Genomic DNA, 15,939 nt, shown 5'->3' with positions numbered 1-15,939 from the left:
CTCACAGAGTATGCACATTCACCACTACTTCTCTTTCCAGACCTGCTTCTTCTCTCATTCCAGACAACTCTTCCTTTTCCTCAGTTCAAATAACAAAACTAGAGAGCTTCCCAGAAAAAAACACAAAAGAAAACAAAACACTGATCTTTATCAGCTCATAGTCCACATATATTCAAGGGCAATGCCAAATGACATGGGTTGCTTTAGGAGCAAGTACCTGGAACATGAATTCTGGCCCAAGGGCAGAGCCACATTTTAGTAACTAAGCACGTCAGTGGAGGTGGTGGAAATGGGAATCCAGAAGCATCTGCCAGGAGAAGGAAATTCAACAGATTGCTGACAAGCATAATTAAAAGGATAAAATCTAGTTTGCAAGTTCACTCATCCTGGGTCTTCCAAAGTATACTTTTGCTTCTACACAAAATAACAAAAAAGTCTGCCTTAATCAATGAATTAATAGAAATACATATGACCACTCAATGGAAAAAACAATATCCAATATAAGGAAAATGAACAACAAAAGGGTGGAAGGCAAACTTAAAAAAAGTTCCTAATGAAGTTGAATGAAGAAATTGGTTAAAGAAAATAATCATTATTTCAAGAAAAGTTAAAAAAAGCTAATAAGCTTCCAAAGCAGATCTTTTCAAGAAAAAAAAAAAGACACTGAAACTAAAATGATGACTCTGAAACTAAAATAAATAATTCAATAAATGTGTCAGAGAATTTGTTTGCTGAGGACAGAATTAGAGTCCTAGCCAATAAAAAGAACATATTTTGCTAGTAAAAAACACAGCTAAAATAAAGATCTGAAAATAGTTGGAGGAAAATCTATTCTACAGAGGGCAGGTCCATAAGACCCAGGATGAAACCATAGATTTCCATAAAATTTTTAAAAATGTGTGGTGATTTAAAACCAAAATGAAAAGTTAAGGGATTTATTCAGTTGTGAGAACAAAAGGGACATTTGCAGATATGCACAGATTCAGAAAGCATGCCAACTGAAGAAAATAATCTGAAAATAAACAATACCTAGGTCAGCATAAAATTGCAATAAAAGGAAAAAATAAAAAGGAAGCAGTAATAAAACTTGGAAAATGCAATTTAGTTGTTAAGTAAGTAAACTGAAAGCATTGGATTTACATCTTAAATGTAAAAAGAATTTTAAAAATACTATAGGAATATTATAATACAAATTCAGGATGTGATAGACACAAGTGAGGCATCTGGAAACCTATAAAAGAAAATATTAGTATAATGATTATATGAATATTTCATTTTTATAACAATAAATCCCACAAACAAAGGAGGAAGACAGTCAGTAGGCTGGATAGCATATTTGCAACATATAGAAGAGATAAAGAGTTAATATCTACAATAAAAAAATATTCCCACAAATTGATCATGGGAAAAAAAAGAAAGAAAAGCAGAAAGGTAAGCCATAGATTGAAAATAAATAACTCAAAACAAATGAATAAAAATGAAAACCAAAAAGGAAAACAAAAAGCTTAGGAAAGCAATTCAATAGAATAGTCAGTAAACATTTGAAAAGATACTACATATTATTAATAATCAGGGAAGTACATATTAAAATAACAATAAAATAGCATTTCTTACCCATTAACAAAAATAAGTGAGCAAAAATACTCATTTTATTGAGAATGTAGAGAACAGAAATGTTTTTGAATTATTCATCTGAGTGAAAACTGGGATAAACCCTCTGAAATAAAAATTAGTAGCATATAGCACTCTTGAGAATTATATCATTTATAATCCATCAATTTCACTGGTGCCCAGAACATCATGGCAAAAGATATCCACAATATGGCTTTTCTTACTATAAATACGTAAGTGGATAAATAATAAACGAGATATATTTATTGGATGGCCACAATCAATGAACTCATTCTGCACAAATCAGTAAAAATGACTCTCAGATAAAAATGTTATGTGGGCACCTGGGTGGCTCAGTCAATTAAGCGTCCAACTCTTGGTTTTGCCTCTGGTCATGACCTCAGGGTCGTGAGATCAAGCCCCACTAAGGCTCAGCACTGGGCATGGAGACTGCTTAAGATTTTCTCTCATCCTTTTCCTCTCACCCTCACCCTCACTACCACCTCACAGGTTCTCTCTCTCTCAAAAAAAAAAAAAGTGTTATACAAAATGTTGCACAAAAAGTACAACCACAAAACCAGAACCACATAATAAGTATCTACTATTCACACTTCTGGGTCATGAATGAGTAGCCATAATAATTCTGCTAATGGTGGCCAGGCTTGCTCAATGGTCTGGAATTCAGCTGAATGTTGGCTGATTTAGGGAATGATCAGGCCAATATAAAAAATATTAGATTAATATAAACTATGGCCTTTGTGTAATAATTATGTGTAGGATCATCAATTATAACAAATATATCATTCTGGTGGGGCATATTGATAATGGGAGAGACTACACATGTGCAAAGGCAGGGGGCATACAGAAACTGCCTGTACCTTCCACTCAATTTTGCCATGAACCTAAAACTGGTCTAAAAAATAAATATTAAATTGGAAACAGGAAACAGGAAAAGGCACATAGCCAATAATTGTTTAGAGAAGTTTTTTAGGGAAATATAAATTGACACAAAGATGCAATATATTATTTTAGCACATCTTGCATGCTTTTGCAAATCTAAACTGCTACTGTCTTTTCAGAAACTGGCAGTATCTCTCAAAATCCTAATATAAAATATGAGTAATAAGGAAGGTTGTTGTGAAAATTAAATCAGTTACTACATGCAAATTGCTTAGAAATATGCCCGGCAATTGGTATGCGCTCCATGAATGTCAGTTACTTTTTGTTGTTTTTGTTGTTATTATTATTATCACTATTATTACTATTATTCATACTTCTTGATCCAGAAACCCATTTCTTGGTATTAAGCCTACAAAACAAAATATCTATTGCATAAGAATATACATATAAGGATGTTTATTGCAGGACTCTATAGTGACAATCCTTGGAAATAACCTCATTACCTATCAACATGCCATACTACAGACTGTTACCTGTTAAAGAATGAGTTAAGATATATACATAGAGGAAGAAAATGAATACCATTATTAAATAAGACCTGCCAGTTGCAAAACAGTATTTCCATTTCTCTAAAAACAAACCTTCTTGGTAAGTTTCTACATATTTTATTTAAAGGAAAGGTGAAATTTAGAATATAAAATGGTGGATAGAGAGATACAAGGTTATTAACATTCGTTTCCTCACAGACTGAAAATTTACGATATTAAAAAAATGTTGGTGTAATATCAAGTAAAATGTTTAAAATCATAGAAATATATAAAATGATATGATGAACAAAATTAAACAAAATAAAATTATTGCCTTAATTGTTACAGTTGTGGCCATATTTTAAAGAGTTACATAGACTAATTTTCATTTCTCTGGCGTACATTTTGTATCATGAAATTAAAATTTGGCTCAAATATTGGATTTAAAATCTCAAGATGAAGACTTGGAATTCTAGTCTGACTTGAATCACAAAGATGTAACATATTAAATATAATAGTCATGCTCTTGTTTAGACTCAAAGAAGGGTAGTGACTATAAAAATTTCAGAAACTAAAACTGCATAAAAAGAAGAATGTCCACTTACTGTTTTTCAAGATGGAGAGTGTACATTTTCTGGCCAATTTTGATGGCATAAGTGACCTACAACAAAGTATTCAAGGAGAACTTAATTATTAGAAATTCTGAATTCTTAAAAATCAAAAGCCATAGCTTCTTAAAATGTATTTACTCTTTCACTGAGACATAGATCATATCACACATCTCAAAATAATATATACATATATAATATAGACATATATAATTGTAATCTTCCTTCAATTTTGGAATGTATGACAGAATTAATCCTAATTAAATTTAAATAAAAATTAAAGAATCTCAATCTATTTCAAAACTAAGAGCATTAGTCATAAAATTTCATAATGAAATTTTAATTTAAAATGGTTACATTTAAAAATGTTGAGTAATCTTTGAAGAAACTTGAATTTTATTATTTTTTTTTACTTTGCAACTTCGAGCCCAAATAAATTGAGAAATTGAAGATACAACCTGTGTTGTTAATCTTCTCAGATTAAAGGAAGTATCCCTAACTCTAAGAACACTCTTCTCCCTGTCCTCTTTAGGAATTCTCTCAGCTACAGAGGGTCACCTCACACCAAGTCACAACTTTCTGAGGCAGCCCACATTTAATGAGAAGCCCCCTCATCCCAACTCCAGATATTGATGGGCCATGCTAGCTTCACACGTTGTTGAGAATTGGTTGAGTCTCCGTCTCCCCTTTCCCACTTCCTCCCCTGCCCTTCCACAGGGGCTCATCACAAGAGCATACCCTAATAAACTGCCTTCACAGGAATCTTCTCAAAGACTGCACCCCCAAGAACCCAATCTGTGACATCATCATAAAATATACACATTCTTCACCGCATAGCACATGTGCAATGCAGGTATAATTTTCCACATTTGCAAAGAATGTGAATTTTGTCATTGGGTACAGTTTTCTGCATAAGTCATTTTAAACCTTCTCATGTTTAGTCTTCTGTAAGCCTACAGCTATTGAAAAAATTGTGTTGGGGTATATGGGTGGCACAGTTAGTTAAGCGTCTGACTATTGATGTCAGCTCAGGTCATGATCTCAAAGTTGTGAAATGGAGTCCCATGTCCGGCTCCCCACTCAGGGCAGTCTGCTTAAGACGCTCTATCCCTCTGCCCCCCCGCCACCTTCTCTAAAATAAATAAATGAAACTTAAAAAAAAAAAGATGTGTCAACATTTCCCCAAATTATTGTGATATTATTTCTTTCTCCTTTTAATCTGTAGTTTTCTTCATTACATATTTTGAATCTTGTTGGGTGCAAACAGGAGTAAAATTAACAAAATTGCAAGCAATTATAAAGTATGCCTCTATGTCATCTTCAGAATATGACTTGAATTTGGGACTGTAATTTCTTCAATTTCATCCATTACCATTTAATATACATTATGATTTAGGATTTCCTCTTCAACCCATGAATAATGTAGAAGTGTATTTTTAAATTTCCATATACATTTTAAAACTTTTTAAGATTCAACTTAATTGAATTGTTACCAGATACTGTATTGTCAATATTTGATTTTTAATGTTTTTTTCCTTTTGTCAGTGTTGTTGAATAATCTGCATATTCCTAAGAAGAATATACATTATTGCTATAGAGATAAAACCAAATTATAGCTGGATTAGAAAAACACTATCTTTACGTTTGGGGTTGCCTAGAAGTCTGATGTTTCTGACTCCCAGCTAAACCAAAGGCAGTGAGATTTGTAAGGTACTTTCTAGGGTTCAAAAACTCTCTTGCCCAAGGTTAACTTTAGTGTTTCCCTACCTAGTTTGACCAGGCTACCTTGGCTACTGAGTCACTGAAAACTTTTTAAGGAGTTCTCCAAAAGCCAAAATCCACCCCCCTAAGTCTTGTTACTTCAAGCCAGAGACTCAGCATGTTCCAGAAGCACAGAGTTTGGGTTCATAGGGATGTTTCTTGAATTCCTGATATTTGCCTGAATTCTCTTTCTCTTGCTGCATCATATGCTTTGTCATTACATAAAAGACTCATGGTGATACCCTGTAGAGTCTAGTGAGTCCTAATGAATAGCATAGAGGGGGAAAAAATATATTTACTGTGATGGGTTCACTTCTACATAAATCCATCAAATAAAATATTTTATTGTTCAAATTGTCTTTATGAATCTTTTTACAATTTATAAACCAATATTTGAGAAAAGATCTATGAAAATGGATTTGAAAAATTTAGAGATCTATGAAAATGGATTTGAGAATTACTCCCGCTAGTGCAATCAGTTCTTATATATGCTGAGAGCATTTTTAAATACATACAAACTTAGAATTTTTACATGTTCCTGGTGAACTGAATATTTCATTAAGTAATGATGTTTATCTCTCATAACATTTAAAACATTTTAAACTCTCTGGATAATTATTTTCAGTGTAATACCTTTTATGAACACATAATAACTGGATTTTTTTGGTGCCATAAAGGGAGACAGTCACACTGTCTCAGTCTATAAAACCTGCCCAGTGTCTAACAATTTTCCAGTTAGCAATTCAATACTCCTTTTACATCTGGCCACTGAGGTTCCAATCCTTGGATTCCTATCAGATCCCAATGTGTCTTTTTTTTTTCATTTTGTTATGTTAATCACCATACATTACATCATTAGCTTTTGACTTAGTGTTCCATGATTCATTGTTTGCGTATAACACCCAGTGCTCTATGCAGAGCGTGCCCTCTTTAATACCCATCACCAGGCTATCCCATACCACCCCCCAGAACCCTCAGCTTGTTTCTCAGAGTCCATAGTCTCTCATGGTTTGTCTCCCCCTCTGATTTTCCCCCTTCATTTTAACCTTCCTACTATATTCTTCTTTATATTTTTAAGATATAATGTATTATTTATTTCAGAGATACAGGTATGTGATTCAACAGTCATACACAATTCACAGCACTCACCATAGCACATACCCTTCTCAATGTCTATCACCCAGCGAGCCCATCCCTCCCAGCCCCCACCACTCTAGCAACCCACAGTTTGTTTCCTGAGATTAAGACTTCCTCATATCAGTGAGATCATATGGTTCATATCTTTCTTTGATAGACTTATTTTGCTCAGGATAATACCCTCCAGTTCCATCCACGTCATTGCAAATGGCAAGATTTCATTCCTTTAATGGCTACATAATATTCCATTGTATATATATACCACTTCTTTTTTTTTATTTTTATTGTTATGTTAATCACCATACATTACATCATTAGTTTTTGATGAGGTGTTCCATGATTCATTGATTGTGCATAACACCCAGTGCTCCATGCAGAACATACCCTCTTTAATACCATCACAAGGCTAACCCATCCTCCCAGCCCCTCCCCTCTAAAACCTTCAGTTTGTTTTTCAGAGTCCATCGTCTTTTATGGTTCGTCTCCCCCTCCGATTTCCCCCCCTTCATTCTTCCCCTCCTGCTATCTTCTTCTTTTTTTTTTCTTAACATATATTGCATTATTTGTTTCAGAGGTACAGATCTGTGATTCAACAGTCTTGCACAATTCACAGCACTCACCATAGCACATACCCTCCCCAATGTCTATCACCCAGCCACCCCATCACTCCCAACCCCGCCCCCACTCCAGCAACTCTTTCCTGAGATTAAGAATTCCTCATATCAGTGAGGTCATATATTACATGTCTTTCTCTGACTTATTTTGCTCAGCCTAACACCCTCCAGTTATATCCACGTCATTGCAAATGACAATATCTCATTCCTTTTGATACTTCATAATATTCCATTGTAAATATACACCACATCTCCTTTATCCATTCATCTGTCAATGAACATCATGCCTCTTTCCACAGTTTGGCTATTGTGGACATTGCTGCTATAAACATCGGGGTGCACGTACCCCTTCAGATGCCTACATTTGTATCTGTGGGGTAAATACCCAGTAGTGCAATTGCTGGATCTACCATATGGTAGCTCTATTTTCAAATATTTGAGGAACCTCCATACTGTATTCCAGAGTGGCTGCACCCCCAGCTTGCATTCCCACCAACAGTGTAGGAGGGTGCCCCTTTCTCCGCATCCCCGCCAACATCTGTCATTTCCCATCCTGTTAATTTTAGCCATTCTGACTGGTGGGAGGTGGTATCTCATTGAGGTTTTGATTTGGATTTCCCTGATGCCGAGCAATGTTGAGCACTTTTTCATGTGTCTGTTGGCCTTTTAGACGTCTTCTTTGAAAAAATGTCCATTCATGTCTTCTGCCCATTTCTTGATTGGATTATTTGTTCCTTGGGTGTTGAGTTTGATAAATTCTTTATAGATTTTGGATACTAGCCCTTTATCTCATATGACATTTGCAAATATCTTCTCCCATTTTGTAGGTTGTCTCTTGGTTTTTTTTTAACTGTTTCCTTTGCTGTGCAAAAGCTTTTTATCTTGATGAAATCCCAATACTTCATTTTTGCCCTTGCTTCCTTGCCTTTGGCGATGTTTCTAGAAGAAGTTGCTGCGACTGAGGTCGAAGAGGTTGCTGCCTGTGTTCTCCTTTAGGATTTTGATGGACTCCTGTCTCACATTGAGGTCTTTCAACCATTTTGAGTCAATTTTTGTGTGTGGTGTAAGGAAATGGTCCAGTGTCATTCTTCTGCATGTGGCTGTCCAATTTTCCCAACACCATTTGTTGAAGAGACTTTTTTCCACTGGACATTCTGTCCTGCTTTGTCAAAGATTAGTTGACCATAGGGTTGAGGGTCCATTTCTGGGCTCTCTCTTCTGTTCCACTGATCTATGTGTCTGTTTCTGTGCCAGTACCATACTGTCTTGATGATGACAGCTTTGTAATAGAGCTGGAAGTCCGGAATTGTGATGCCACCAGCTTTGATTTTCTTTTTCAACATTCCTCTGGCTATTCGGGGTCTCTTCTGGTTCCATACAAATGTTAGGATTATTTGTTCCATTTCTTTGAAAAAAGTGGATGGTATTTTGATGGGTATTGCATTGAATGTGTAGATTACTCTCGGTAGCATTGACATCTTCACAATGTTTGTTCTTCCAATCCATGAGCATGGAATGTTTTTCCATTTCTTTGTGTCTTCTTAAATTTCTTTCATGAGAATTTTATAGTTCTGAGTACAGATTCTTTGCCTCTTTGGTTAGATTTATTCCTAGGTATCGTATGATTTTGGGTGTAATTGTAAATGGGATTGACTCCTTAATTTCTCTTTCTTCCATCTTGTTGTTGATGTATAGGAATGCCACTGATTTCTGTGCATTGATTTTATATCTTGCCACTTTACTGAATTCCTGTATAAGTTCTAGCAGTTTGGGGGTGGAGTCTTCTGGGTTTTCCACATAAAGTATCATATCTTTTGCAAACAGTGAGAGTTTGACTTCTTTGCTGAATTGGATGTCTTTAATTTTTTCTTGTTGTCTGATTGCTGTGGCTAAGACTTCTAGTACTATGTTGAATAGCAGTGGTGGTATTTGACAAAGTACAGCATCTTTTCTTGATCAAAACTCTTCAGAGTATACAGATAGAGGTACCTCAATATCATAAAAGCCATCTATGAAAAACCCACAGCGAATATCATTCTCAATGGGGAAAAACAGAGAGTGTTCCTGACCTTAGGGGGAAAGCTCTCTGTTTTTCCCCATTGAGAATGATATTTGCTGTGGGTTTTTTATAGATGGCTTTTATGATATACCTCTATCTGTATACTCTGAAGAGTTTTGATCAAGAGAGGATGCTGTACTTTGTCAAATGCTTTTTCTGCATATTGAGAGGATCATATGGTTCTTGAATTTCTTTTATTCATGTATCACGCTGATTGATTTACAGATGCAAACCAACCTTGCAGCTCAGGAATAAATCTCACTTGGTCGTGGTGAATAATCCTTTTAATGTACACTTGGATCCTATTGGCTAGTATTTTGGTGAGAATTTTTGCACCCATGTTCATCAAGGATATTGGTCTATAATTCTCCTTTTTGATGGGGTCTTTGTCTGGTTTTGGGATCAAGGTAATGGTGGCCTCATAAAACGAGTTTGGAAGTTTTCCTTCCATTTCTATTTTTTGGAACAGTTTCAGAAGAATAGGTATTCATTCTTCTTTAAATGTTGGTAGAATTCCTCTGGGAAGCCATCTGGCCCTGGACTCTTGTGTGTTAGGAGATTTTTTATTACTGTTTCAATTTCTTTAGTAGTTATAGGTCTGTTCAGGTTTTCTATTTCTTCCTTCTTCAGTTTTGGTAGTTGATACATCTCCAGGGAATCATCCATTTCTTCCAGATTATCTAATTTGCTGGCATATAGTTGCTCATAATATGTTCTTATAATTGTTTGTATTTCTTTGGTGGTGGTTGTGATCTCTCCTCTTTCATTCACGATTTTATTTATTTGGGTCCTTTCTCTTTTCTTTTTGAAAAGTCAATCTTCTTAATTCTTTCAAAGAACCAGCTCCTAGTTTCATTGATGTGTTCTACTGTTCATTTGGTTTCTATTTCATTGATTTCTGCTCTGATTTTTATTATTTCTCTTCTCCTGCTGGGTTTAGGCTTTATTTGCTGTTCTTTCTCCATCTCCTTTAGGTGTAGGGTTAGGTTGTGTATTTGAGACCTTTTTTGTTTCTTGAGAAAGGCTTGTATTGCTATATACTTTCCTCTTAGGACTGCTTTTGCTGCATCCCAAAGATTTTGAACAGTTGTGTTTTCATTTTCATTTGTTTCCAGGAATATATCGAACCAAAGATATACAGAATCTGTACTCAGAAAACTCTAAAATACTCATGAAAGAAACTTAGGAAGACACAAAGAAATGGAAAAACATCCCATGCTCATGGATTGGAAGAACAAAGATTGCAAAGATGTCAATGCTACCTAGAGCAATCTACACATTCAATGCAATCCCTATCAAAATACCAACCACTTTTTTCAAAGAAATGGAACAAATAATCCTAAAATTTGTTTGGAACCAGAAAAGACCCCGAATAGCCAGAGGAATGTTAAAAAAGAAAATCAAAGCTGGCGGCATCACAATTCCGGACTTCCAGCTCTATTACAAAGCTGTCATCATCAAGACAGTATGGTACTGGCACAGAAACAGACATATCAATCAATGGAACAGAAGAGAGAGCCCAGAAATGGACCCTCAACCCTATGGTCAACTAATTTTCAATAAAGCAAGACAGAATGTCCAATGGAAAAAAAGACAGTCTCTTCAATAATGGTGTTGGGAAAATTGGACAGCCACATGCAGAAGAATGACACTGGACCATTTCCTTACTCCACACACAAAAATTGATTCAAAATGGTTGAAAGACCTCAATGTGAGACAGGAGTCCATCAAAATCCTAAAGGAGAACACAGGCAGCAACCTCTTCGACCTCAGCTGCAGCAACTTCTTCCTAGGAACATCGCCAAAGGCAAGGGAAGCAAGGGCAAAAATGAACTATTGGGACCTCATCAAGATAAAAAGCTTTTGCACAGCAAAGGAAATACTTTAAAAAAAAAACAAGAGACAACCGACAGAATGGGAGAAGATGTATCCAAAATCTATAAAGAACTTATCAAACTCAACACCCAAAGAACAAATGATCCAATCAAGAAATGGGCAGAAGACATGAACAGACATTTTTCCAAAGAAGACATCCAAATGGCCAACAGACACATGAAAAAGTGCTCAACATCGCTAAGCATCAGGGAAACCCAAATCAAAACCTCAATGAGATACCACCTCACACCAGTTAGAATGGCTAAAATTAACAAGACAGGAAATGACAGATGTTGGCAGGGATGTGGAGAAAGGGGCACCCTCCTACACTGTTGGTGGGAATGCAAGCTCGTGCAGCCACTCTGAAAAACAGTATGGAGGTTCCCCAAAAAGTTGAAAATAGAGCTACCCTACAGCCCAGCAATTGCACTAGTGGGTATTTACCCCAAAGATACAAATGTAGTGATCAAAAGCATTCATGCAGTCCGATGTTTATAGCAGCAATGTCCACAATAGCCAAAGTGTGGAAAGAGTCAAGATGTCCATCAACAGATGAGTAGATAAAGAAGATGTGGTATATCAGGAAAATCCAAATCAAAACCTCAGTGAGATACCACTTCACACCAGTCAGAATGGTTAAAATTAACGAGTCAGGAAGTGACAGATGTTGGCGGGGATGCAGAGAAAGGGGAACCCTCCTACACTTTTGGTGGGAATGCAAGCTGGTGCAGCCTCTCCAGAAAACAGTATGGAGATTCCTCAAAAAGTTGAAAATAGAGCTACCATATGGTAGATCCAGCAATTGCACTACTGGGTATTTACCACAAAGATACAAATGTAGGCATCTAAAGGGATACGTGCACCCCTATGTTTATAGCATCAATGTCCACAATAGCCAAACTGGAAAGAGTCAAGATGTCCATCGACAGATGAATGGCTAAAGAAGAGGTGGTATATATATATATACAATGGAATATTATGCAGCCATCAAAAGGAATGAGATTTTTGCCATTTGCAATGACATGGATGGAACTGGAAGGTGTTATGCTGAGTGAAATAAGTCAATCAAAGAAAGACATATATCATATGACTTCACTGATATGAGGAATTCTTAATCTCAGGAAACAAACTGAGGGTTGCTGGAGTGGGCGTGGGGTGGGAGGGATGGGGTGGCAGGTTATAGACATTGGGGAGGGTACATGCTATGGTGAGCGCTGTGAATTGTGCAAGACTGTTGAATCACAGATCTGTACCTCTGAAACAAATAATGCAATATATGTTAAGAAAAAAAAAGAAGATAACAGGAGGGGAAGAATGAAGGGCGGGAAATCGGAGGGGGAGATGAACCATGAGAGACTACGGACTTTGAAAAACAAACTGAGGTTCCTGAAGGAAGGGGGGGTGGGGGGATGGGTTAGCCTGGTGATGGGTATTAAAGAGGGCATGTTCTGCGTGGAGCACAGGGTGTTATGCACAAACAATGAATCATGGAACACTACATCAAAAACTAATGATGTAATGTATGGTGATTAACATAAGAATAAAAAACTAATGACACAATGTATGGTGATTAACATAACAATAAAAAAGACAAACCAGTGATCATTTTGACATGGCACCTGGGAAGCCCCCAGTTGTGGGAAAGCCTAGTCTGTGTCCTGACAGTGCTTTAGAAGGCGTGTACATGTGTATAAATGTACCATAGATATATATGTTGCTATAGCGATATATTGAGGGCAACATAACTGGTGGACAGGGTCTGTTAGAGGAAATGAAACACGGTCTTTTTGGTCGCTATGAAAGGAAAATGTGTACCAAGAAATAAAATGTTTTTCCTCAAAAAAAAATGTGGTATATATATATATATATATATATATATATATATATATATATAAATGATAAGTATGCAGCAAAAGGAATGAAATCTTGCTATTTGCAACGACATGGATGGAACTGGAGGGTATTATGCTGAACGAAATAAGTCAATCAGAGAAAGACATGTATCGTATGACCTCACTGATATGAAGAATTCTTAATCTCAGGAAACAAACAGGGTTGCTGGAGTGGTAGGGGTAGGAGGGATGGGGTGGCTGGGTGATCAACACTGGGGAGGGTATGTCCTATGGTGAGCACTGTGAAGTGTGCAAGACTGTTGAATCACAGATCTGTACCTCTGAAACAATACGTCATATGTTAAAAAAAAAAAAGATAGTAGGAAGGGTAAAATGAAGGGGGGGAATCGGAGGGGGAGATGAACCATGAAAGACTATGGACTCTGAGAAACAAACTGAGGGTTCTATAGGGGAGGGGGCTGGGGGGATGGGTTAGCCTGGTGATGGGTATTAAAGAGGGCATGTATTGAACGGAGCACTGGGTGTTATATGCAAACAATGAATCATGGAACACTATATCAAACACTAATGATGTAATGTATGGTGATTAACATAACATAATAAAATAAATAATAAATAAATAAAATCTTTTTAAAAACTACATTTTTAATTTTGACAAAGAATGATGTTATATCCATATAATGAGATAATCATGCAGTTCTGAAAAATAATGACAAAGCTATATTTATAATCATAAAATAAATTCTAACCTTATAAGTAAATTAAAAGCTAATTAGAACACTCATATGTTATTATTAAAAATATATGTGCAGGAGTGTGTGCATGTCTCTAAAAATTCATTCATTTCAAATTTACTACCTTTAGAAACCAAGGCACACATTCACTTTCTTAACAACTCTTTGTGCTCTCTAATTTTCCAATGTACATGCTTTACTTTTTAATCAGATTATATATATTACATTAACAGATATATATGCCTATATATGGAAACATAGGCATGAAGAAATTATATATTGTCTTTTTAAAAATCATCTTATATTAGTGTGACCCTATTTATATAGAATAAATATTTAAATATTCCTATTTTCTAGAAAAAAGTCCAGTAGACTGTATATATCATTTCGTGTGATAGGAATTTGGGGTACTTTTTTCTGAGCCAGTTTTTAAAAAGTTTCATATTGTTCATTGGGAAATGAAAAGAAAAATCAAAATGCTTACTTTCATTGAGACAAAATGACTCTTTAACACAGTAATTAGAACAAAAAGTTTCGAAGGGACATGCATGAATTGATTTGGGTCACCTAGTCCAATAAAAATAAAGCACTCATTTTAAAAAAGTGATTTCCACAGGATGCCTGGGTGGCTCAGCTGGTTAAGCATCTGACTCTTGATTTCAGCTCAGATCATAATTTCCCGTCCAGAGATGAAGCCCCCCATCAACCTCTGCCCTCAGTGGGGAGCCTGCTTAAGATTCTCTTCCTCTGCCTCTGCTCCTCTCCCCACCACTCGCACACTCTCTCTGTCTCAAAAATTAATTAATTAATTAATACAAATTTAAAAAGTAATTTCTTAATTACATGTGTTTCTGAAACTTCACCATCACTGCTATTTGTCCCAATCTTCCGTGGCACTGTAATTTGCAGAGGCGATGTTTCGGGATCTACAGTAAGGAAAACATGTGTGAGCTTTCCCCAGTGCCTGGCAGCATCTTTAATTCTTCACGTGTCCTATCACATCACATCACTCTTTGAACTTCCAAGCCCCAACACCCCCACCGCCCCCCCCCAACACACACAGGGCCCACACACAGGCACGCACTCACCCGCCACAGAATCAGACTTTGTACATTCCAGGAAGAGGTTCCCTCCACCATCCATACACACTTTGGGGCGTGACCCTACCACCATCCAGAGACTTTGAGACTTATTGACCTCAGCCCTAGCAAGTGAAGAGGTGCCCACCTCCCAGAAGATGCGCGCCCTCTCCTCCAAGTGCGGGGTCCCGCAAGTGAGGGGCAACTGTCCCAGTCCTGCTCCGAGCCCTCCAAGCAGCAGGCCCAGGAGGATCCTGACTCTAAGTGGGCTCTGACAAGACCCTGGGCTCTCCCCAGCCAGACCCGGGGTTCCGGAGCAAGGTTCTGGGGCCCGCCACGCCCAGAGGCTCTGCGACAGGTGACCCTCTATGGAGGAGGGTCCTTCACTCACGATGGCCCGCGGAGGTCAGCCGGCCTAGGCCTGAGAGGATCAGCAGGAGAGACAGCATTGCGGGGCCTGCCGGCCTTGCCACGGTGATGTCTGTTGGCTGCGGAACGGCAGCCGCACGCGCGGGACCTGCGTTCCGGGCGGGTGGGGCTGGGGTCTGCGCCAGAGGCCGGGCGGTGGGGGAGGGGGCGCGGCTGCTCCGCCCACCCCGCCGTTCTGTGGACTCGCCGGAGCAGTCGCAGTCGCAGTGGCAGTCACCGCCCCGGGCGCCCACCCACCGCCCGCTGCGCTCAGGAGGCACAAGTCATCCCGTCCTGCTGCCCACGTGGGCTTGGGCTTTATTTTCCAAAACGCGGACATTGGAAGCGCCTTCAGGGAGGACGTGAGAGTCATAAAGTGCATTTTCTCCTCTGGAAATGGGCCATCTGCTGGTGAAGTGCTTGGCAATGTTAATAGATCACGTCGTAGTTTTTTGGCACAATGGCTGAATTACAGTAGTGAAGGAAAACAGAAAATGGAAACCATATCTACCGCTGGATTTCTAATTTAAGTCTCAGGTCAAAACAAATAAACGTTAAAAAAAATGGTATCTAAATTCTTCACTTGTAGGTAACTTTGTTTCTTAGAAAACCCTTTGGTTAAGGAAACTAAATGAGAAGCTAAATATGGAATGGGTGTATGTATGTGTTTTACTGCCTCAGTATGGTTTTGTAATTGAAGTATCAGTCCAAAAAAAGAAAAAGAGGAAGAAAGAAAGAAAGAAAGAAAGAAAGAAAGAAAGAAAGAAAGAAAG

General features: G+C 37.5%; 1 protein-coding gene across 1 annotated transcript in view; it reads right to left on the bottom strand.

Moving 5' to 3' along the window:
• The window catches only part of LOC112834698 (A disintegrin and metallopeptidase domain 3-like), a 130,710-nt gene extending 115,427 nt beyond the window's left edge, over window positions 1-15,283 (bottom strand). The window contains exons 1-3 of the mRNA XM_025886169.2: window positions 15,150-15,283; window positions 14,523-14,605; window positions 3,644-3,699 (exon numbers count right to left, since the gene is read on the bottom strand). Coding sequence (XP_025741954.1) covers window positions 3,644-3,699; window positions 14,523-14,605; window positions 15,150-15,207 — 197 coding nt within the window. The 5' untranslated portion in view covers window positions 15,208-15,283. The remainder of the gene's footprint in view (window positions 1-3,643; window positions 3,700-14,522; window positions 14,606-15,149) is intronic.
• Between the last annotated feature and the right edge of the window lie 656 nt (window positions 15,284-15,939).

Source organism: Callorhinus ursinus, unplaced genomic scaffold, assembly GCF_003265705.2.
Source record: "Callorhinus ursinus isolate GAN/ISIS: 27379988/994484 unplaced genomic scaffold, GSC_fseal_2.0 scaffold17, whole genome shotgun sequence".
NCBI classification, from domain to species: Eukaryota; Metazoa; Chordata; class Mammalia; order Carnivora; family Otariidae; genus Callorhinus; species Callorhinus ursinus.
The sequence above is the reverse complement of the archived record's forward strand: the minus strand, read 5'-3'. Positions and strand labels throughout refer to the sequence as shown.